The following is a 23,767-nucleotide window of genomic DNA, read 5'->3' on the forward strand; positions in this document are numbered from 1 at the left end:
TTAAAGATTTTAGGCTTAGCGTCCCATAGAAATAGCACGAGGTTTTTGGTGGTCCATGCACTCCATCGAATATTAATCAAGGCTCGAGAAAATATAGTTTACAAAACCGTTGCTAACCTGATTTTGTATCTTTAGTGCACTTGAAACGTTAGTAGCAGTGTATTTATTGGGGGGTTTCGTAACAATGACGCTTTTGCCAGTTTCAAACCAAGATGAACTCTCGATAAAAACAAAGCGTTCAAGACCAATATTCATATCGACAAGCAAGTAGATCATATCAACTACCTGGAACACATGGAATTGTATTAGTCGATTTAATAATAACCTAAGCTTTGTCTAAGAAGGGATTTCCACACTAAGCCTTTGGCTTGTTTCCAGGTGGCTCCCTTTACAATGCATAGAGGGGTGGTGGCTAGCCCCTATGCTACAGCTAACCTACAGCGCCCTATACTAACTATTACCGTTAACCTCTGCAAGTTTTTATGGAAAGGAGAAACCGGGTTAGACCGCGGAGGAAAACTCATTTTAACAAGCGGGGAGAGAACTTGCAAACTCAACGCAGAAGGATTTGTTCCCAGATTTTCACCCGGTGCCACAGTCCGGGATCGAACCCGGGATCCTCTTGCTGCGAGGCGAAAGCGCTAACCGCTACGCCACCCCACCCGATTTAATATTCAACTTTTTCCTTTATCGTAATTTTTTATGTATCTAAGGACCGAGTAGCGTCAATAGGTCAAAAATTGCGTCAAATTCCTATTTTGGATGACACCCATCCGTAATACTAATTGAAAAATAGGTTTATGACAGCATGGTTCATTTGGTTTATAAAACCTTTTTCGGATTCGGCAGTGAACGCGTATAACAACAAAGGTCAAAGAGGGAAGGAGCAAGGTAACTATTAACGGCTCATCCCGATCTCTCTCTCACGCGCACAGCCGAGAAGTCAGCGGATAACTCGGTCTCTCCGCAGTGATGCCAGGTGGGAAAAATGGAATTTCCCTTTCCAACCCTTAAAATTTCCCTTTTTGACCCAAAATTTCCCTAGCTCAGGGCTGCCAGATTCCGCGCACAGAAATTGATAGAATTATAGCATGGCAACTGTTTCCGGCGATGTATTTTCGTAACCAAGGATAAGGGAGGTGAAATGGATTGGAAATGATGAAGGGCGACCTGCGGCACCGTATCTCTCCCAGTGTACCTCACGCACGCCCCTATCCTTCGATAGGCGATTGCCAAGTGCTGCCGCGTAGCGCCATTTTATATGTACGAGAACTAGCTTCTATTTTTAAGATAGAGGGAGCGTCCTTTACAATTTCGTCCGGTACGACCCTACCTTACCGCTGAGGATGCTGGGAGGACTACGGTGCCGTAGGTGGGGGTACAGAGGCAACGCTATAGGTATGGGGGTTTCCACTCCATTCCTCCCTCCTTCAAGCCACGAGGGAGCCCAACAGATGAAAAATAAATTATAGCTTGAATCTTTATAAAAATTCAGTGGGAATTATTAGTCGGAAATCAAGGTTTACCTTAAAATTCTGGTTTAGAGCTTAAGTTGTTACAGTATCAGGAAGAGAGAGTAATGTCTTGAAAACTATAGATTATATGTTGTAAGATTCAAGGGGGATAGATTTGAATTCCGCATCTTGCCGCCGGAATAGTCCAGTTAAATATCTTTTTTATGTATTATTTTCTAAACAAACGTGAGTAAATAGGCGAGTTTAGCAATAATTTTGGTTTATTCAGAGAAAGTCAAATAATAGGTTAAAACTGTACAGGCGCGAGGTTATCTAGTCGCTATCCGTAAGGGAGGTCATTCCATCAAGTTCAAAGATGTAGAATAAGCAGACAAATACTTTTCTCCTTGAAGGAGAAAAATAAGACGATGCCTGTTTAGAGTCTCGATGAAACGACTGGCGTACGAACGTTTGTGAAAGGCTGGGGGGCCAATGTCGAAATTTTAATAAGTTCCCTTAAGCCGAACTGTAGGGGAAAGATTTATAATGCATTTCCTATACTCCCCTGTAGAACCTGTACCCGCAATACACCAGTGTACGATATTTTTCTTAAAATTCGTATGAGTTTTCTTATTATCAGATTGAATCCCAAATTACGCTCTTCATATATTGATTACATACGTAAATCTTCATAGTGTTTAAGCGGGAAACTTTTAAATTTAAAATTACGGGCTATGAGAATTGATAGTTCTGAGTTTGTCAAGTGTTTAAAGTCGCTTATCCAAATGATTTCAGGTACTTTTCCAACAGATTCCGGTTGGTTTTCAAAGTGGTTGTAATGAGATATGCCATTTAAAGGAAGCCCGAATCTTATGCAAAATGGCTCAGATTCAACCATGGTCCGTGCTCGTCAGGCGTTTGGTAAAATGGACCATCAGACCACGTGACATGTGTAAATTGGTTATCAGTAGACAAGAAATAGGCTTTAGATAAGACTATGTAAATAAGATGATGAGATGTTTGCTTATAAACGCTCAAGTATCTAAAATATCATTCATTTCCCAGTCGGCCTTCAAGGAGAAAACTTCGTGTTTAAGGGCTTTTTCGTATCAGGGTTGCGCTGAGAAATGTCAGCGCCAAGGGTCTGTCTTGGTAAAAAACGTTCAATGAAAAGAAATTAAATATAAATATCTTCTGTCGAAAAAGAGAGTTATGGACGTCTGATCCAAGACACGTCAAAGAGAAAACAACCAAGACCCTTCTGATTGACATATTACATTGTTATCACCGCAACGATATATACAGTAACAAAACGCACCGACTTCGTAGGATATCAGGTAAAGGATAGTTGAACTGTCTGATCTAAGATCTCAAGTTCCAGTCTAATTTCTCCTCAACCACCAAACTACAATTAAATTTTGGGACATATCATTTTGTTACTAAAGCTAAGTAAAGCTAAAAACATCCCGCTTTGGTAAATTGAAGTTCAATTTATCACGCAAGTTACTCCAGTGGTGTGGTGGTGCAGTGGGTAGCGTACCTGCAAGCCGCACCACAAACCCCGGTTCGAATCCCGGCGAGGTAAGTGATATTTATGCGAATATAGTGGTTCTTTTAAATGTTACATCGCGCTTTGGTATATTGAAGTTCAATTTATCACGCTCAATATGTCAGTGGTGTGGTGGCGCAGTAGGTAGCGTACATGTAACCCACACCAAAAACCCCGGTTCGAATCCTGCCGAGGAAAGCGCTCTTTATGTGAAAGTCTTGGCTATTTTAAATGGAACATCCCGCTTTGGTATATTGAAGTTCAATTTATCACACTAATAATTCCAGTGGTGTGGTGGCGCAGTTGGTAGCGTCGTCAATATACACACCACGGTCCCGGGTTCGAACCCCGGTGAAGGCGAGAGCCTTCGAGGAAACAAAAACAAAATCTGACTGAGATGAGTTGGCGCCATCTCGTAATCCTGCCTAAACATGGGAAGTCAGAAAACGGGGGGGTGGGGCCCCCCCCCGGCATTTTTTTCGGTGAATTTCAATTTTGTTTTTTGTATTTGTTTTTGTTTACTAACTAAAGTTTGGCGGTGTTAAGTTACTAGCAACCTACCACCGCCAAACTTTTAGTTAGTAAACAAAAACAAATACAAAAAACAAAATTGAAATTCACCGAAAAAAATGCCGGGGGGGGCCCCACCCCCCCGTTTTCTGACTTCCCATGTTTAGGCAGGATTTCGAGATGGCGCCAACTCATCTCAGTCAGATTTTGTTTTTGTTTTCTCGAAGGCTCTCGCCTTCACCGGGGTTCGAACCCGGGACCGTGGTGTGTATATTGACGACGCTACCAACTGCGCCACCACACCACTGGAGTAACTTGCGTGATAAATTGAACTTCAATTTACCAAAGCGCGATGTAACATTTAAAATAGCCAAGACTTTCACATAAAGAGCGCTTTCCTCGGCAGGATTCGAACCGGGGTTTTTGGTGTGGGTTACATGTACGCTACCTACTGCGCCACCACACCACTGACATATTGAGCGTGATAAATTGAACTTCAATATACCAAAGCGCTATGTAACATTTAAAAGAATCACTATATTCGCATAAATATCACTTACCTCGCCGGGATTCGAACCGGGGTTTGTGGTGCGGGTTGCAGGTACGCTACCTACTGCGCCACCACACCACTGGATTACTTGCGTGATAAATTGAACTTCAATTTACCAAAGCGGGATGTTTTTAGCTTTACTTAGCTTTAGTAACAAAATGATATGTCCCAAAATTTAATTGTAGTTTGGTGGTTGAGGAGAAATTAGACTGGAACTTGAGATCTTAGATCAGACAGTTCAACTATCCTTTACCTGATATCCTACGAAGTCGGTGCGTTTTGTTACTGTATATATCGTTGCGGTGATAACAATGTAATATGTCAATCAGAAGGGTCTTGGTTGTTTTCTCTTTGACGTGTCTTGGATCAGACGTCCATAACTCTCTTTTTTCGACAGAAGATATTTATATTTAATTTCTTTTCATTGAACGTTTTTTACCAAGACAGACCCTTGGCGCTGACATTTCTCAGCGCAACCCTGATCCGAAAACCGAATGTCTGATACGAAAAAGCCCTTAAACACGAAGTTTTCTCCTTGAAGGCCGACTGGGAAATGAATGATATTTTAGATACTTGAGGTTTATAAGCAAACATCTCATCATCTTATTTACATAGTCTTATCTAAAGCCTATTTCTTGTCTACTGATAACCAATTTACACATGTCACGTGGTCTGATGGTCCATTTTACCAAACGCCAGACGATCGCTTTGAAGTATAAGAAAAACTGATCCCTAATACCAGAGCTTAATATTTATATCACAATGAATGAAAAAGGAGTTTATTGTGCATAATAAAAGTTGGTTTACATCTCGCGGGATTATACACAGAAATGAAAATTATACAAAATACAAATAATACAAAATTACACAGAATTATACAAATTTATACAAAATTATACGAAAGCTACGACCTTACATTGATGCTATCAGGAGTTCATAATAACCCCCCTTCGGGGGGGGGAGTATGAAACTGGCCATAGAGCTAATGGTAAAAATCGCGAACAAGATTCTGTCGTTGCGCATAGAAAGGATTAGCCTGTTTATGGGCATACAACCTTACAGTATATCGTAGTGGTATCTATGGTCCTTGGTTTTCGTTCCAAAACTTCCGTTGGCTGGGATCTCCGTCGAAAAGAAAAATGGCGATATAGTGGACGTAGAAAAACGTTGCAATTCTTATATTAAAGATACTCTGAATAAATTTGTCCAAACCGTTTTAATTTAACCACGGAATTCTCACTCACACATATCACAACAAAACATTATTGACGATCGTTTAAATGTTTTGTAGAAAACTAGAAACGCCGACTAAAAGCCAACTTCTTAGCCAAGGCTTAATTTACACCGTTCCGTCAGAGGCCGACGTGAGCCATTTTCGCTCCCAAAATCACAAAATAAAAATAGTGCTAAACCGGAAGTGTGTAAGTTAATGCGCGTGGGCGCTAAAAATGGGGTAACTATTTCTTTGGGAGTTAAGCGGTGTATGAATCCGCTGAGATTTACGGCGAAACTTTGTTGTTACGGGCTTTTTAACCAGTTTCGTACTTTCCCGTTATTATGAACTCCTGCTCTCACTAAGTCTCTAGCATTACGAAGTATAGCTAGTGTCATACTTATGGGACATACCTTATAAACTTATGATGTACCTTTATTATTGATCGATCTGCAACAAGCATTTCTATATTTTACGAAAAAGATAATAAAATATTCCTTCATAAATTACGTCGAAATTAAGAAAAGCTGTTAAGGCAATAAAGATTTAAGTGAAGATGAAGGTACATACATATATTTAAGTTATGAATTTTTCGTTAATTTCTAGAGACAATTTAAAGATGACCGAGGTGGTGAACTTGAAGTTTACTGTTAAATCTCGAATGAATTGCAACTATCTCGTAGTTTAGAAAAATAATTCTTTTAGCAGTTCCTTGTAATAACTGTTATAACTGAGAAAGAAATGTTGGTTGCGACCTCCATTCCTGTAGTTTTTTGAACAGAGTTTGGTGATAATTTCAAAGCATCTATATGAAACTCGTATTAAATCGCCTCGCAGAAAGTTGGCAACGGAAAGTAGACAAAACTTCCATCAACGAAAGAACTAGTGCCAAACCGTTGCCAAATGTCCAAAGCAGGAATACAGCTCCAACATCATCTAATTTCAACGGATCCTGGGACGACTCCATATCCGGCTGCCAAGTTTTCTTTTGCATTAGGAAATTGTTGCTCATGATACATTTATACTCAGCGCGGGACTCCACTTGTTTCAAAATTCTGTAAAGCAATAGTATTATTTTACAAGATCTTAAATGTCACGTTTTTAAATTTCGACATAAACTAAGTTTCCTGGGTTCTCTTTAATTACGTTCATGATGATTATTGCTGTATTAAATTTATTTTAAGTAAACTTTTAAGGAATACCCATTGACACGTGTTTAAAATGTCAGTCTTGTTTAGTGACACATTTCAAACAAGGTCTCTTTTTTAATATTTTCACATTACACACATGTTCACAAATCTTGGTTATTTGACCCCGATTGATTCTATAATTTAGTAGTTTTCCGAAGAAAAATGTGGAATCAAGAACCACGAGTCCACGACGCTATAGATTGAAATTCTATTTCCTCATTGCAGTTGCAAGGGTAACTATGTAAAACCACTATAGATTATAACAATGTGCTGTTATTCATCGACTAATTATGGATAGTTTTACTTCAACACAAACATCTAAGATGTTATGGCTTATAAACAAAACAAACTCACGCTCGGTTTATCAGCTCTTTGTCACTTGGTGGTAGAGTTCGATTAAGTGGCAGTGCAACAACAGATGAGCTGAGAGATTCTTGCCCAAAATAGAAGCTTTTTTCAATTAAATCATCTTTCAGACTGCTAAACGCAAAAGGAGCTGAACCGATCATCAAAAGCTCACTAATGATTAAGGCCTTCTTTCCTTCCAGTATTTCATTGAATATGGTCCCTTCGGCCAACATATTGACAATTTCCCGAAGACCATTTGTCTCAGTCAACCTTTCCAACAAGCGTTTCATAATGTCATCCGTCTCTGCCTGTAAAATATTTTTTCATAGACCCACATATTCTAAGATTTCAAAGCAACCAAAATCATCTTTGAAAACAAGGGTTTTACATAAAACCATAAGTTCGTAAGACATGTTCCATTAAGTTTGTCTCTGATTACTGAGAGCTTGTCATGATGTGATGTAGGTAAAACGTCATAGATTCTTGTAAAGCTACGCATGGTGAGGCGCTGTCAAAGGGTTAGAACAGGCTAAATAGGAAGATGGACTGCAAAGCCGCGTGTAGTCAATTCTCGCGTCGTTCTTGAACTTGCTCGCAATAAGTCTCTAGCATTCCGAAGCATATGAAGTGCCATACGTATGGAACATAGCTTATAAACTTATGATATAATCAGGGATAGATGTAATTTTAGAAGTAGGTATGGAGAACGGAGTGATCTCTGCGCGTCAAAGTCCCGGACCCCCTTCCCCAGGACGTGGGGAAGGTACGAAAGAAGAGGCGGGTCATAGCGACAGAGGTATAAAGGAATTACGTATTTTTCGCCGTCCCTGTTAGCAACGTCGTAAAAACGTAGTTTAAGTGAGCCAATAAGATTATTTAAAATTTTTTTTAACTTCTCGTTACGTGTTGGTGGGAGGGCTCTATACTGGGTTCTGAGTTGGACTGAAGTAAATACTAACCGTTCTCCATTCCTACTTCTAAAATTACTTCAATCCCTGATAGAGCTCTGTAAGATAAATAAATATCACTTACCTTTTTCATTATTAGTACGTGTTCGTTACTTGAAAGAAGTACACGAGGTTCCACAGTAGTATCTTGCAGTAACTGAGCAAAAGTGTCAATCTTAATGTAACCAGAATCTGTGAACTTGGATTTGCAGTTACTCGTTATGTAAATGGACACAACGAATGCGAATACGAGATAAAAAGACAGCATTATTTTTGCAGATTCTCGTAAAGGAAAGCAATTTAAAGACAATCCTGCGTACAAGAAAAGTTGTTCCAAGAACTTTAATAAGATAGAATGAACCAGCATGACAACAAATGAATTTAAAACTTGACACTTAATTTACCTTGATTGACGAAAGGTCTCAAATGTGCGGAAAATATTTCGAAAAAGGATGAAGTCTTCTTGAAAAGAACACGAAGAATTGTACATTGAACTAAAACAACAACAACAATTGAGAAGAAAAGAAGTACAGAGACCTGAAAACGAGATTAAAGATTAAACTGTTATAATTGTTTTAAAATCAATCTCGATTTTCTACCTAAACCGCCAATAATAAATTGGTTACTAACATGATTCTCAATCTTTAGTGCGTTTGAGACGTTAGTAGAAGTGTATTTTACGGGAGGCTTTGAAACAATTATGGATTTGCCAGTTTCAAACCAAGATGATAACTCGTAAAACAGAAAGTTTTGAAGACCAACAGTCACATCGAAGGGCACGAACAATAAATCAATCCCCTTAAACCAATAAAATTAAATTAGTCGACCAATGGTGGTTTTGAAACTTCTAAACACACAGGGGCTAGGCCACCATTGGAGTATTTTCCGTCTTGCCAAAAACCACCGCTAGGAGGCAGCATGCTTTCACCCAAACCAGGGATAGATGTAATTTTAGAAGCAGGAATGAAGAACGGTTAGTATTTACTTCAGTCTGACTCATAGCGCAGTATAGAGACCCTCCCTTCAACACGTAACGAGGATTTTTAGTTATTTTATTGGCTCACTTAAACTACGTTTTGATGACGTTGGGGACGGCGAAAACTACGTAATTTCTTTTTACCGCTGTCGCTAAGACCCACCTCTTCCTTTCATACCCCCCCCCCCTGTGACGGGGAAGGGGGTCCGGGACTTTAACGCGCACCCAGATTACTCTGTTCTCCATTCCTACTTCTAAAATTACATCTATCCCTGTCGGTTACCTATTAGGGAAAAATAAAGAACCCTTCATTTTACCAGGTTATCGCTTGTTGCTTTTTCCACTTCGATTTCTTTCAAGACAGAAGATCTGTTCAAAACTCTGGAATATAATCTCGAACACGCTTCGTAGATACATCTCCCCGATTCCACAAGATTAGTTCCCTAAATCAGTCAAGTTACACCATACTGTGAATTCTATTAGATTTGTAACTTTGATAAATAGGCCTAGTAGTATTTATGTTAATGAACAGGATTACTTAAGAGTAATAGTATTTATGATATTACGAATCTGTACAACCATGAATATATATCTGCAATATACCCCGTCTAAGCTCTGGGTAAGATTTGGTTGGGACGTAGATAAAGACCACACAAGTCAAGTGGTGGAAGTTTCTTTGACAAGTTTGGACCATTGAGCATGCACGAGAAGGAGACTCGAAGAGATCAAATTCCTCCAGCCCCCCCCCCTTCAAAACCGGTATCGAGTATCAGAAGTCCGCACATGCGCAATCGGCACAGAAGAGAGAAAAAAACAGAGAAGTTTGTTTTTGACCAGTATCCGGCCGAGTCTTCAGTTAAAGGGGCTAACCGGACCTTTCCCGGGTACTACTTTTTATTGGGGTTGGGACACTAATTTCCAAAAGTAGTAAATTGGTCTATGGTGGCGCCATCTTTTCAATATCCAACGGATCTGTTGGAGTAGGGATATAAAGCTTTGAGACATTTGCCCGACAGCAGCGCCAAAATAGAAACAGTGGCGATAAGAGGAAATGAAGGCAGACTTACATTGGGAAAGGTCCGGTTAGCCCCTTTAACCACACTGATCTCTGTCGTGAGCTTCTAACCGTCGTTTCTTACTTACCCTTTTTGAATTTCCTTCTTAATGGATAACGTGACGTCTGGCTTCTCGGCTGTGCGCAGAGGTAGGTGAGCGTGAGAGAGATATCGGACTGTGCCGTTATAATTATCTCCCCTCTTTGACTCTCTTTATATATGCTCACTGTTTGAACCAAGGAAATTTAAAGTAGAGGCTCTAAGCCGAGTTAGCCGTGACAGCCGGTTATTAAAAGCCAAGGCTTAAGACTTCGCTAACATTATTTGATTTCTGGGAAAAGATATCACTCGCGCTTGTTTGAAATTGCTTTTTACAATTCGTTATACAGGGTGTTTCTGAAAGGTCCATCAATAATGAAAGGGCGTGTTTATTGGGCCATTTTGAGTCGAAAATGTTCAATGGCATTTTTCCGTCCGGGCCACTGTTTTCAAGTTATGATTGGAGTAATTTACGGATGACCCCTTAAATTTAATTAAGAAATTGAAAGACAGCGCTAATTTAATGAAGGGGTCATCCCTAAAATATTCAAATCATAACTCGAAAACCGTGGCTCGGACGGCAAAATGTCATAGAACATTTTCGACTCAAAATGGCCCAATAAATACGCCCTTTCATTATTGATGGACTTTTCACAAACACCCTGTATATTATCGCCACCCCTGACATTGAATTACATATTATTTGATATTATGATGTTCTTCATATGAAAATCAACTTATCTCCCTGCACATGTCAAGATACCATCAGGCGCGCGCTGCTGGTACGCTTTCACCACCGGAAGCCGTAAGCGCCCTCATCATGCCATAAGATTGGCTTTTTGAACTACTCAAATGCGTCAGCCAACACCCAAATCATATCGACATGTAAAACCGGTGTAAATTTATGGTTGTATAGATTCATGATAATTTTTAGGGCGCGGACCCACCATTGAGGATCAGGATCAAACAGAATTACAATGGTGATAGTTTAGAAGTAAATAGTTTTTCATACCTCGATATAGCCCAATGTTAGCACCTTCATTTTTCAGCCAAGCAATGAAAATTCGTATATTAACCAGGAAATCAAAAGTTTTATAAAATTACTCTTGGGCTTTAGTCTTGGGAATGAGCAGCGTCGCTTTAGTAAAAATATTTTCGTTATAACGCATGACAAAACTGGGTTAAAGCTGAGAGGTTGGGTACTCAACTAAACTGTGTAACTTTCACTTCTAGCAATACCTGATTAACATTTGCATTGGCAACGTTTATCAGTAACATTAAACATGACAAAATCGATAATAAACATTATTTTAAATTTTTTATAACAAACCTTTTGCTTAATAAAGATTAGATCGAAAAATAATAATTTTTAAAAATATTAGATATTGTTTAAAGGATATAAGGTGTATTTATTGCTGGACAACACTAATGTATTTAAATTATTTTTAGTTTAAATTAGAATTAGGTTGGGGTTAGGTTGTTTTGTATTGGTATTATAAGTACAGTAAGTTTTTAGAATGAAATTGGAGGAACAGTAGACATTTTTAACGACAGCTAAAATATTTATCTTTTAATTGGTATCATGAAAACCTTGGGCAATTATAATTATAAATTTAGAATAGCTGGAATCAAAATAATATTTTGTGATACATAATCAGGTATAAAATGCACGGAGGAGTCCAACCCCTTTCGCACGCAAAATTGCGTTTGTTCCCGGAACTTTAATATTTTATTAAACTTCGTCGTAGTTGGATTATTTTGGAATAACAAGATTTGAGCAGAAAAACAGTGCAGAGTTTTGATTAACTCTGACAAACAATAAAGCCGGTCGTTCAACTAGGTTTTCATTTAGTTTAGCATGTGTGGTTTTGTAATTGACGTATTCTGATTAAGTTTACAAATAAAAATTAATAAGACACATGATTTTGTGTCCAAGATTTCAAGATCTTGAGATATTTCGGGATTTTAACTGAGAATTTACATTTCGAGCAAGATTTTGACTGATATTTTTGAAATCTGAAAATCTAATGCATTTGTCGCACCAGAATCGATTGTAAATCAATTAAGAAAATCCCCAATATTTAAACTCAGTAAGATGAGTGTTACTGAGAGGTTGTCATGAAGTGACGTAGATGAAACGTCATAGATACTTGTAAAGCGACGCCTGTTGAGGCGGTGTCAAAGGTTTAGCACAGACTAAATAGGAAGATGGACTGCAAAACCGGGTGTAATCAATTCTCGCCTCGTTCTCGAGCTAGCTTTCTAGAATTAAAAAGTATGGGTAATGCTATACTTATAATGGAACACATCTTATAAACTTATGGTAAGGCTACTAAATCTTTCAAGTATCTAGCATTAAACGAAGCGTTAAATTGCTAACTGAAGTCATACCCAGTCTTTTCAAATCCTGTCGCACACCGAACTTTACCTGTAGGATAAAATAGATTATTTAGAAAAATAAAGCAAGACTATTTGCAGCGAAACATGGGATTTTGCCACAGCAGGTCAATAAAGCTCAAGCCAGAGCAATCAACTTTCGTTTAGGATTTCCAAAATGTTACAATATTTTTAGCTAAAACATCGGTCTCCTGAAGTAATGAAGTGAACTTGTAACACTCCGTAAAATGTGAGCCTCTTTACATTATTTTTCTGGTTCACCGTTTCAATCGAATAATTCGATCGAATACCGAACCGAATAATTCGATCCGGTATTCGATAAGCCCATTTTCACTATTTGATACGAATATCGAATACCGAACTGACTATTCGGTTTGAGTTCGACTACCATAAATTTAGGTCCTTGGCACTGGAGAGACCCACCTTTTTTAAAAAATACGAACCCAATTTTATTTGTCTCCCATCAAAAACTACCGGCAAGTGCCTAAGAAAAATTTATGAAATACTTGGCCACCAATGAGGAGAGGTATTTTGAAATTTAGGAGTTTCTAAATGTTTTGATCCTTGAATTGCATTAACTATTCGCGAATACTAAGCTTAACTATTCGCTAATAACCGGTTAGTAAAAAAATTACCAAGGCCTAACTATTCGGTATTCGATTTGGAATAAACTATTCGATTCGGTATTTGATAAGGAAAATTTTTTGGTATTCGGTAACCGGTTCGATACCCAAAAAGTGGTATTCGCACACCCCTATTATTTTTATCAATATAATCAGGAGAGCTAATGGTAAAAATCGCGAACAACAAGATTCTGTCGTTGCCCATAGAAAGGATTAGCCTGTTTATGGACATACAACCTTACAGTATATTGTAGTGGTATCTATTCTCCTTGGTTTTCGTTCCAAATCTTCCGTTTGCTGGGATCTCCGTCGAAATGAAAAATGGCGATACGGTGGACGTAGAAACACGTTTCGATTCTTATATTAAAAATACTGCGAATAAATTTGTCCAAACCATTTTAATTTAACCACGGAATTCTCACTCACACATATCACAACAAAACATTATTGACGATCGATTACATGTTTTGTAGAAAACTAGAAACCCCGACTAAAAGTCAACTTCTTAGCCGTTCCGACAGAAGCAGACGTGAGCCATTTTCGCTCCCAAAATCACAAGATAAAAATAGTGCTAAACCGGAAGTGTGTAAGTTAATGCTCGTGGGCGCTAAAAAATGGGGTAACTATTTCTTTGGGAGTTAAGCGGTGTATGAATCCGCTAAGCTTTACGGCGAAACTTTGTTGTTACGGGTTTTTTAAACAGTTTCGCACTTCGGGTTATTATGAACTCCTGATAAAATGCAATTAAAATTGAGGATGTTATACTTTTATTTCAATCATTGTTCATTTACACAATAAATTCGCATGATTAGTTATTTTAGAAGAAAAATTAGATTCCACTTGGAATGGTTTGAGTGTACGAACTCTTTCCGGTGATTTGGGCACTTGGGACCTTGAAGAGATATTCACGGAGGTTAACTTGGGGTGTCACGGTGCGAAGAGTGTGGGGAACTCTGTAAACGATGGGTTTCTGAAAAGTATTTAAATTTGTTCAACTCTGTCAAATCACGATAGTTGAGATGAAATCTTTACGTGTTGGACAACGGGTTTGGGGATGTAAAAGACCGGTTGGGGAAGACGGAACAGGACTTCCTTTTCTTGGAAGATGGGCTTGGGTGCTTCCACAACTGGAGTTGGCAAGTTCAAGTGCAAGTCCTTGTTCTGGATAGAGTTTCCGGGCAGGCGAATATCGGCGTGGGGAACGTCAACGACTTCTTGGGCTCCCTTGGGCAAGTGGACGAGTGGGGCGCTAGATAACAAGGCGGGGGAAGGATATTCCATGGTTTCTGATCCGAGATGGGCGGTCAGTACAGCTCCTCCTTCTTGGGCAACTTCCATCGGGAGGGGAGAACGGATTTCCACAGAACCAGCAGACTCAACCCATTGCGTTGCCCCGACTAAGTCGGACGACTTTTGGGCAGCGCACTAAGGTGGAATGTGTCTTACTAATCTTTTCTTTAAAATTAATTTTATTTCTGAAAGAGAAGTCTTACCACTGCGGCAACAGCAAAGGCAATTACAATTTTCAACATTTTGAGGAGCAAATTGTGTTAGAAGTTTGAAGAACTGGAGAAAGAAGAGATGTGTAGTGAATTGGAACACCTTACAAGACTATTTATACCATTTTTTGAATGCCGTTTTTCAAGATACCGTTTTTAAAAAAAAATCAGTTAAGTGTAGATAAATCTTTAAATTAAATTTTGATCCCATTAACAGAGCTTTGACCGCGAGTTCAAGATCATTTTCACAATGGCGATAATATGAAATATCTTTATATTTAACTCTTGAGATTAAGATTTGAATACTTACCAGCTACAATCGCGATTGGTTTTCAACATAAATTTATTCGAGCTTCAACGCTTCAATCACTATCACAGTATAAAAAAACGCGATATTTTCTTAGCTTAGAATGCTATGGTACTTACAAGAAAAAACCATGGTAAATTTCTTTTGGTGTGTATAAATCTATTGAATTTTTCCCACGTCATAGTTTATATAGAAAGAAAAATTACCAAGTTACCCCTTCCGTAGTCAATGCATCTAAAATCAGGCAACTGTACCTTCCCAAAAATTTATAGAAAAACATATTTCGGAGGTTAAGTAAAAGGTTTTCATTGGTTATTGCTCTGGATTACAGAAAACCCGGTTGTATGTTTTGTCGGTTAATTTCAAAGGTTTTGCGCTATTTTGAGGAAATTCCTATCCCTACTTTTTATTTAAGACCATTCAGCCTGTAAATAGGTTAAAGCATAAGTTTATCATGCGTGATAAACTTATGGTTAAACGTTAAACGAAACCAGTGTACTAAATATTTGAGAAATCGGTTGAAACCCGCGGACTTTGTTGCGTAGAGAAGTTTTTTTTACATTTCTGGACGCCATTTAGTAAGATGGCGGTGGATTGGAAACGTCTTTCATGGTACGCGCATACTACTTATGAGTAACGTTCCTGCAAATTTTCAGCCTGCTAGGGCAAGCAAATTGGCCTGGGCGTTGATTATCAGCCAGTCAGGACTTTGATTTAGACCTACATCTCAATTTCTTCAATAACGCGTACATGTAATTCTTTTTCCTGAGGATAATGAAATATAGAAATGAATCGTACGCAACGGTGAGTGACACCATAAATTTGGACAAATAGTAACGTATAAGTTATTATTTATAAATTTCGTGGGTCTCTCAATTTAGTCTTATCACATATAGTGAGGGTTAAGGCGTTTTTTTTCGTAATATGGCTATATATGCTTAAGATTTCATCACATTGGACCGAAATCCCATACATCCAAACCCAAAATTCCGAGCTTCTATTCAACTGGTTTTAGGAAAAGTGCGTTAGGCACCAGCACTTAACAATGATTGAACAATTTTATTGTGACTATCTAAATTTTGTTGGTACATGCTAACCGAACCTCCGAAGCTTTCATTGATTTGAGTAACATAACCTCAACTATAACTAGATCTAAGCAACCCTAAGCTTGGTTTATCTAGCGTAGTCTACGCAAACCTAATCTAACCTAACCCAACGTAGATTAGCAGGTTAGTTTGAAACGCAGCAGTTAGTTATCAATTTAAAACTTTTTTCTCATAAAATACCAAAATTATTCCAAAATCCATTTATGTCAAACAATCATTTTAATTTTCACAAAAGTGTCATATTTTTCAAACTATGTGAGTTCGTACATTTTAGCGACTATTTATGTTTTGTGGCAGTCTGTTTCAAATCTTAAAGTCGTGCCATATCCCCGGTGCAATGTTGACTTCTTTTATATGAATAATAATACTAGAAATCTGTATAAGAATACAGTAAATTAAAACACATTGACAGGTAAATTGCTGCTATAAATTAAACGATTTCAAAAGTGAACGAAAATAGAATCATTATTCTTAACTAATCATGATAATTATTAATAATAAAAATTGAGCAGGAAAGCTTACCAGCTATACAGAACACAATTTTTAAGAGTTAAAGAAAGATAAAGGTATTATTCTGAAACAATTGAATGAAATGATAAATAGCCAAAATTAAGCAGGATAACTTACGCACTATACGTAACACGATTTCAGAAGTGAACAAAAATAAAAATATTATTAACTATTCAATGTAACTATAAAAAATCAAAACTAAACAGGAAAGCTTACTATACGATTTCAAAAGTAAACACAAATTAATAGAAGTATTATTTTCTATCTACTCTATTAAATTATAAAAGATCAAAACTAAACTGGAAAGCATACCACCTATACCTAACGAGATTTCAAAAGTAAACGAAAAAAACATTATTTTAAAACACTATGAATTATAAATAATCAAAATAAAATGTAAAGTATCCAATCTATACATAACATCATTTTCACCCAAAAAATAAAAGTGAATATTTTTCTAAAACTAGGCTATGAATTAAAAGTAATTTAAAGATATATTTAAGGTATAAACTAGGTTCTTATTTTTTACTTCAAATATTTCTAAGCACTAATGGAACTTGTAACCGCAATTATCCGAAATAAATATGTAATTGCAATTCTGAATGATTTAAAATCAAATAAGATAGCACTCACCCTCGTCCGATTTGACGTTTTGCACCAGATTGAGAATGTAAAACACCACAACCATAAGGATCAGGGAAGAACGAACGACGGTCTTAAGGAACGACATGTTTGTATATCTAGAAAATCATACATTTATTAGCTCTCCGTTCACTATCAAGTGCACACAAATATAAATGACCCTATACGTTTTGAGAATGAGACTGAGCAGGCACTAATTTGGTATGATTTAGATATTTAGGATAGATTCAGGTTAGATAATCTAACAGGTGAGACCCGTAAAGATGTGGTTAGAACGCGTATCCCACCTGAACAACTCTTAATAGCTAAGTAATAAACAGGACCTAATCGCTCTTTCAAGTTCCGTAAAAACATTTATTTCATATTTCTTCGAAGAACTTCACTTGGATTTGAAAACTTTCTAACAAATTATTTTCTATATAGAAGAACTAGGTTTGTACGCAGTTAGACCGCCGGTGGAAGATCTATCGCCTAAGTTAGCAAAGTTTGAGATGTAAACTTACCCAAATGCGCAGAAAACACGGAATAATGCTCGGGAAGTTGAGGAAGTGCAGTTTTATAGAGCTGCATTAGAAAACTAAACGAGTTTAAACACTACTTAGAAATGGAAGGAAAAAAACTCTGGACCGCCTACAAAAGAGTAGAACAGACCAGGTAGATAAAACCACTTCCCAAGGAGCACAATAATAAATCATTGGTTAGAGCATTCTTCGATAAAACATTCATGGAGTATTATACACTGTAAATAAGTTGATAAATCATGGAAAATTGTCTCCAGTTAAAACCAAAAAATAAAACTGCAAGGTTTATTTTTTCCTAAACAAGAGATTTTTTAAGACTTTGCCTTAAATATGTTGAATATGTAAATCGCAAACCCCTGGTTGCATAATTTTACAACTCCTAGACGTCACGTAAGCCACATCATCGCATGATTTCAAAAACAGTCCACGTCGTACAATATGGGGCGCCGTTCGAGACATAATTCGTAAATAAAGGTTTTTATGTAATTCTAAAAGGTTTTCATATAATTCTAAAAGGTTTTCATATAATTCTAAAAGGTTTTCAAATAATTCTAAAAGGCTTTCATATAATTCCAAGAGGTTTTCATATAATTCTAAAAGGTTTTCATATAATTCTAAAAGGTTTTCATATAATTCTAATAGGTTTTCATATAATTCTAATAGGTTTTCATATAATTCTAAAAGGTTTTCATATAATTCTAAAAGGTTTTCATATAATTCTAAAAGGTTTTCATATAATTCTAAAAGGTTTTCATATAATTCCAAGAGGTTTTCATATAATTCTAAAAGGTTTTCATATAATTCTAAAAGGTTTTCATACAATTCTAAAAGGCTTTCATATAATTCCAAGAGGTTTTCATATAATTCCAAGAGGTTTTCATAGAATTCTAAGAGGTTTTCATACAATTCTAAATAGCTCGTATCTATATAACGGCATTGTGGCTCAAACGTAACAACTTTTGGTTTTAAATAAAGTTTATTTATTTAATAATCACGTTGCATTTTCTCTGTAAATCCATTAAATATTTTTAATCTTACAGAGGTTGTTGCCCTTATAAGTAAGTGTTTTGTAATCGAAATATATTATTATTAGACTGAAAGGGTCTACTTTGACCTTCTCGGAACGGAATTTCCCACGGTCGTAAAAGAGCCCAAAATCGTTTTTCCCGACCCTTTAATCGGTCTTTTTCTGTTGTTTGGTGAGTCGCGCTTGGAATCAGGCTAGTTTGGATAGAGTTATTAAAAATCTTTAGTTGCCATTTTGAAAATAGTATTTTGGCAATTAAAATGGCCGATGAAGAAAATTTAAATAGGAATTCATTGGGTGGTAATATTGGAGCAATAACATTAGACGCGCTGCAAAACATTATCAGAAATCCGGATTTTGTAAGATCTATAAATGAAGCGGCAACCTCTCAACAACATTCTCCTGCCACTATCTCGCCAATGCCCAGGTCGCTATCGTCTACTACAACTACTCGCCCAAATTTTCCAAGTTATTCAGTTCCAAACTTATCTGGACAGGAACAAAATTCTCCCTCTACCAGTACAGCCTTCACCAGTGGTCCACAGTTAAATGCTCGTAGTCATCAAGGCACCAGATTATCCCCACCCACTACTTCTGAATTATCGAGCTCCCAGAGGAACCAGGCATTAGAATCTAACTACAGTGGCTCAAGCTTTCAACCACTTGTTTCGACACAAATTCCACCGCAGTGCACAGTTTTGCCGGGAATTAGTAATTCAGCGAGTTCGAGTCATTGCAATCTTAATTCCAATGTAAACGATGGTCTTAGAAACCTTTTTCAACCAAGTTTCAGGAGGAATGTTTTCAAGCCTAAACTTAGCATGACCAGGAATAAGCGATCCAAATTCAAGTAAGCTTTTAATTGTAGTTTTAATTCTAAACCTTTCTTCAAATTATTACCGTGGATGTTTTTTAAGCTTAAATGTAAGCAATACAAGTTTAACATTACAACGGAAAACGGGGGAATGTAGTATATGACAAATTTTAACGGTTTAAGGCGTCGTTTACATATTACGTAACCCCTTCTCTAATTTGGTAATGAAACACATCAGACCCGTTTTTTTTCTTTACTCGTAATCCCTTTTGACTTTGAAAACCTCAACTGAACTTTATGATTATTTTAGACTTAAATTTTGTTTGAAAATATTAAGTAATAATTTGATGAAGCTAAACCTCCCCTGTAGCAACAATAACTTCTTCAAAAAGACCGAAACAGCTTACTAGCCTCTCCACGTTACTTAATTGGTTTTATCTTTTGATAGATCTGATCAATTTAAAGGCTGTTCTGGCTCTAGCAATCCAACTTTCCGAATGCCTGTTATTCTGCTTATTGGACCAAGCACGGTAACTGTCCCCAAAGGAAAGAAGAAAAATGTTTTGCACGAAAATAAATTTATTCGTGACTCTATGGAGTTTCAAAAAGAGTTGGACCGAGATGGATGTACTAAGGGAGATAAGGCGAGCATTTAGGGATCAAATAGACGATGGAATAAAGTGAGTTGTCGTTTAATTCATTGCCAAATGCAAAGTGACTCAAAATTTTTACATCATTGATCCATTCTAGAATTGAGCTTCTCAATTCGTGTGGTGGTGCATTAGTGTACGCAGACGTGGAAGGCGATGAACTAAACGCGTCCCTAAATTCATCGTATTTGGAGGCAGAAACCTCTCTATGTCAGACCCAGCGTAGAACTACTGCCATCTGACAGTTCAGAAGATACACAAAGTGAATATGTTCAAGATATATCAAGCGACGAAGATTCATTGCCTCTAATAAATATTTTGCCAACTCACAAGAAACGTCGAAATTCGTCTCACGACCAAAACCATTCCGCAACAGTTCCTTCGGTGGATTATACTTTAGACCAGACACCAACTATTTCACCAATAACCGAAGCTAGTTCATAAATAATTGGTATACCAAACTTTTACTTAAGTCAATCGTCCAGTGGTGATGGCTTACTTCAATCTGCAAGTAACCAAACCCAGAATCAATGCAACTCGGAGACTTCACAGTATGCTAAATTTTTGGGGCTGTTTAATGATGAGACTTTGGAGGCATATGCTATTGATGATTATGCGGATGCAAGTAAACTCAACGAGATCATCGAGGAAAGCGAACCAAATAACATACCTTCAGATGATGTTTCGAATACAGAAATCGTTAAAGAGACAGCCGACTTAAAAGAAATTTTGAAAGAGCTTTCGGAACAAATAGATCCAAATAAACGTTTCTGTATAACCATTAATCGCAAGAAATTCATGGAATGTACATTGAGAGCTTTTAAGAGAAAGGTTTACGATCCCACTTTCAAAATGTCAGTCTGCTTTACGGATTGCTTGAACAACCGTGGTACTAGCACTATCGATGCTGGTGGACCGACAATAGAATTTCTAAGACTGTTGGTAACAGAAATGGTTAACAGTCATGTTTTCACTGGCCCGAACGAGGCTAGAATTCTTTTGCAAAACACTGCATCTCAAGCTCAAAACATGTATTTCTACGCTGGTCAAGCTTTCGCCGTTTCCTTGGTCCATGGAGGATCGGGTCCCCAAAGCTTATCGAAATTAACTTACAAGTCACTGGTTAAAGATGTGAAAGACTTGGAACCTTCGCTAAATGAGGTAGAAGACTACGAAATTAAAGGGAAGTTGAAGGCCATTATGGACAGTGAAGATCTAGAGTCGTTGCAAGATGCTGCTTAAAACATTTCCTATCTTCGATATCTTGCTGGCTGTACTAAACCGATTCTGAAAATGGAAGACAAAGAGCGCGTATTGAAAGCTTTGTTACATTTTTGCGTATTTACGACTACTGTCGAAGCTAGACAGTGTTTCATCAACGGCTCAAAAACACTCGGACTACATGAGGCTATGAGCAAACACATCGATGCGTTCGAGCCATTATTTTGTTACCAAAATAATGACTTATCAGCGTTCGAGTTCGTAAATTTGTTTTCCATCGTGACCTACACTGATGAACCTTTGAGCAAGTTCACGTTAGAAATGGATGTTATGGCGTACTTCCGAGATCACATTCTTGAATGTGAAGCTGGAGCCACGAAATCGACTGTCTAAGAATGGTTGATTTTTTCAACTGGTGCCGATGCGAAACCACCATTAGGATTTAATGCAACCCCTTCCATTGGTTTTTTACATCCTTCTGAAAATACCCCTGAAGCTAAAAAAAAGGCAAGCTCTGTTCCTATGGCAAGTACGTGTGCACTTAGGCTTGATCTGCCTGTTATTCATGAAAGCTACGAGACTTTCTGTGAAAGTATGGACGAAGCCGTAAAAAGCGCTTTCGGCTTTGGCATACCATGATAATTTGGAGCGACTTTTCTACCTTTTTTATTATTATTATTTTTACCTATTTTGATAGCTTTCAAACTTTTTATTAAATGCTAAAACCGTTTCAAAATATGTAATAATCAAGTTCTGATTGTTACTTAAAAGATAGTTATACGTCCATAAGTAGATTCATCAAAATATGTTAAGATAACACTTAACCTTTCTATTACGTATGGCCATAAGTACGGTAAAAATCCGTTAAAACCTTTCTATTACGTATGGCCATAAGTACGGTAAAAATCCGTTAAAAGCGTTATTGGCTTCCATATAAAATATGTATTTGAAACTATTTTATGTTTTTCTTTTTTCATTTATTTTTATGTGATGGCCTTCAAAAGTTATTAATAAATACTAATAAGAATTGATTTTAAAATAAGTGCTGCTACTTCATGGAGAATAGTTTATTTAAAACTAGAAATTAAAAATTATTTTCGGGAGCTTTCGAACCGTGGTTCTTCCTCAGCCGTACAAACTTAAAATGAATTAATTACATTTCTTTATCAGCAAACAAAAAACAATATTACCCCATTTTTTTAAATTTAAACGCCCCCCATGCGTTTATTTTTACTGTTCCTTCGTCTAAATTTAAGCTGCCCCTATCTCTTATGTACGCTGCTTCTTTAAAGCATCTCTTATACCACCCCACCTCCTGACACAATACCTCTACCGATTCCCAATCTATTTCATGCTTCTTGTTATTTTTAATATGTATTGCCAATCCATTATTTTCTATTTCATTTTTTACACAATTTTTATGTTCTGTTCGTCTTTTTCCTAACCGTCTTTTTGTTTGGCCTACATATTTCTCATTACATTTACATTTAATTTCGTAAACTACCCCTGTATTTTTTAGTTTGTCTATTTTAGGTCTATTTTTTACTAATTCTGTTCTAAGGGTGTTGGTTGTTTTACTTACTAATGTTACATTATATTTTTTTAATTGCCTAATTGTTTTTTCCGTAATACCTTCTAGATAAGGTAGTGATATAACAAATTCCGGTTTTTCTTTTGTACTATTATTTTTCACTTCGTGATTATTAAATATGCTATCAACTAATTGTTTGGGATATCCGCTTTTTATGAATTGTCCCTTAAACATAGTCTTGTCCTTTAAAGGTTCATCTGACAAACGTTCAATTCTATCCTTAAAGGATTTAACAATACCAATTTTAATTTTTTTGTTATGTGCCGAATTAAAATTTAAAAATGATTTTGCATGGGTCGGTTTTTGATACATAGAGCATATACATATTTCATTATTATGCTTAATTAAGATATCTAAGAACGGTAAACTTCTATTCTCCTCTCCTTCAAATGTGAATTGTATATTTTCTAACGTTTTATTTACTATATCTAATAATTTACTGGTTTCTAAATTTTTACTTTTGATTAAAAAGATGTCATCCATGTATCTCCTCCATAGTTTTATATAATCCTTAATACTAGTTTTTTGTAAGATACTCCCTTCCACGTGTTCCATAACTAAGTTAGCTATAGGTGCCGATAATGGGTTTCCCATTGCCAGCCCTTTTTGTTGTGAATAATAATTGTCCTCGAACAAAAAATATGTACTTGATAAGCATATTTCTGCTAATTTTATGATCGTTCCTATACTTAATGTGGTTCTTTCTTTTAAAGTTAAATCTGCTTTTAGTTTGATTTTTAATACATTTAAGGCTAACGGGATTGGTACACTACCATATAAATTTACTACATCTAGACTGCATATCTCATCATTCATATCTAATTTTTGTTTTTTTATCTGTGTTACAAATTCATCCGAGTTTAAATTTAAAAAAATGGGGTAATATTGTTTTTTGTTTGCTGACAAAGAAATGTAATTAATTCATTTTAAGTTTGTACGGCTGAGGAAGAACCACGGTTCGAAAGCTCCCGAAAATAATTTTTAATTTCTAGTTTTAAATAAACTATTCTCCATGAAGTAGCAGCACT

The 23,767-nt window shown here is 36.7% G+C and overlaps 1 protein-coding gene and 1 long non-coding RNA gene across 2 annotated transcripts; one reads left to right on the forward strand and one right to left on the reverse strand.

Moving 5' to 3' along the window:
- Positions 1–13,601: 13,601 nt before the first annotated feature.
- LOC149678573 (uncharacterized) lies at positions 13,602–14,504 on the reverse strand. The gene is made up of 3 exons (XM_089836516.1): positions 14,345–14,504; positions 13,884–14,276; positions 13,602–13,821 (listed from the first exon to the last, which is right to left on the reverse strand). Exons 1-3 carry the CDS (start codon positions 14,381–14,383, stop codon positions 13,681–13,683), a joined length of 573 nt encoding a protein of 190 aa, XP_089692642.1. The 5' UTR covers positions 14,384–14,504; the 3' UTR covers positions 13,602–13,680.
- A 123-nt stretch (positions 14,505–14,627) lies between these two features.
- Positions 14,628–16,740, forward strand: LOC149678574 (uncharacterized). Its single transcript, XR_016366096.1, has 2 exons — positions 14,628–16,175; positions 16,276–16,740. It is a non-coding gene; the product is annotated as an uncharacterized LOC149678574 (long non-coding RNA).
- The last annotated feature ends 7,027 nt before the right edge of the window (positions 16,741–23,767 follow it).

This window comes from Phalangium opilio, unplaced genomic scaffold (genome assembly GCF_054372755.1).
Source record: "Phalangium opilio isolate 3A_F unplaced genomic scaffold, DU_Popi_V2 ptg000042l_1, whole genome shotgun sequence".
NCBI lineage: Eukaryota > Metazoa > Arthropoda > Arachnida > Opiliones > Phalangiidae > Phalangium > Phalangium opilio.

Coding starts and splice junctions, on each gene's coding strand:
- LOC149678573 (XM_089836516.1), bottom strand. CDS start 14,383: ATGTTGAAAATTGTAATTGCCTTTGCTGTTGCCGCAGTG. Junction 14,277..14,344: donor CCTTTGCTGTTGCCGCAGTG/GTAAGACTTCTC, acceptor ATTCCACCTTAG/TGCGCTGCCCAAAAGTCGTC. Junction 13,822..13,883: donor CCAAACCCGTTGTCCAACAC/GTAAAGATTTCA, acceptor AATACTTTTCAG/AAACCCATCGTTTACAGAGT.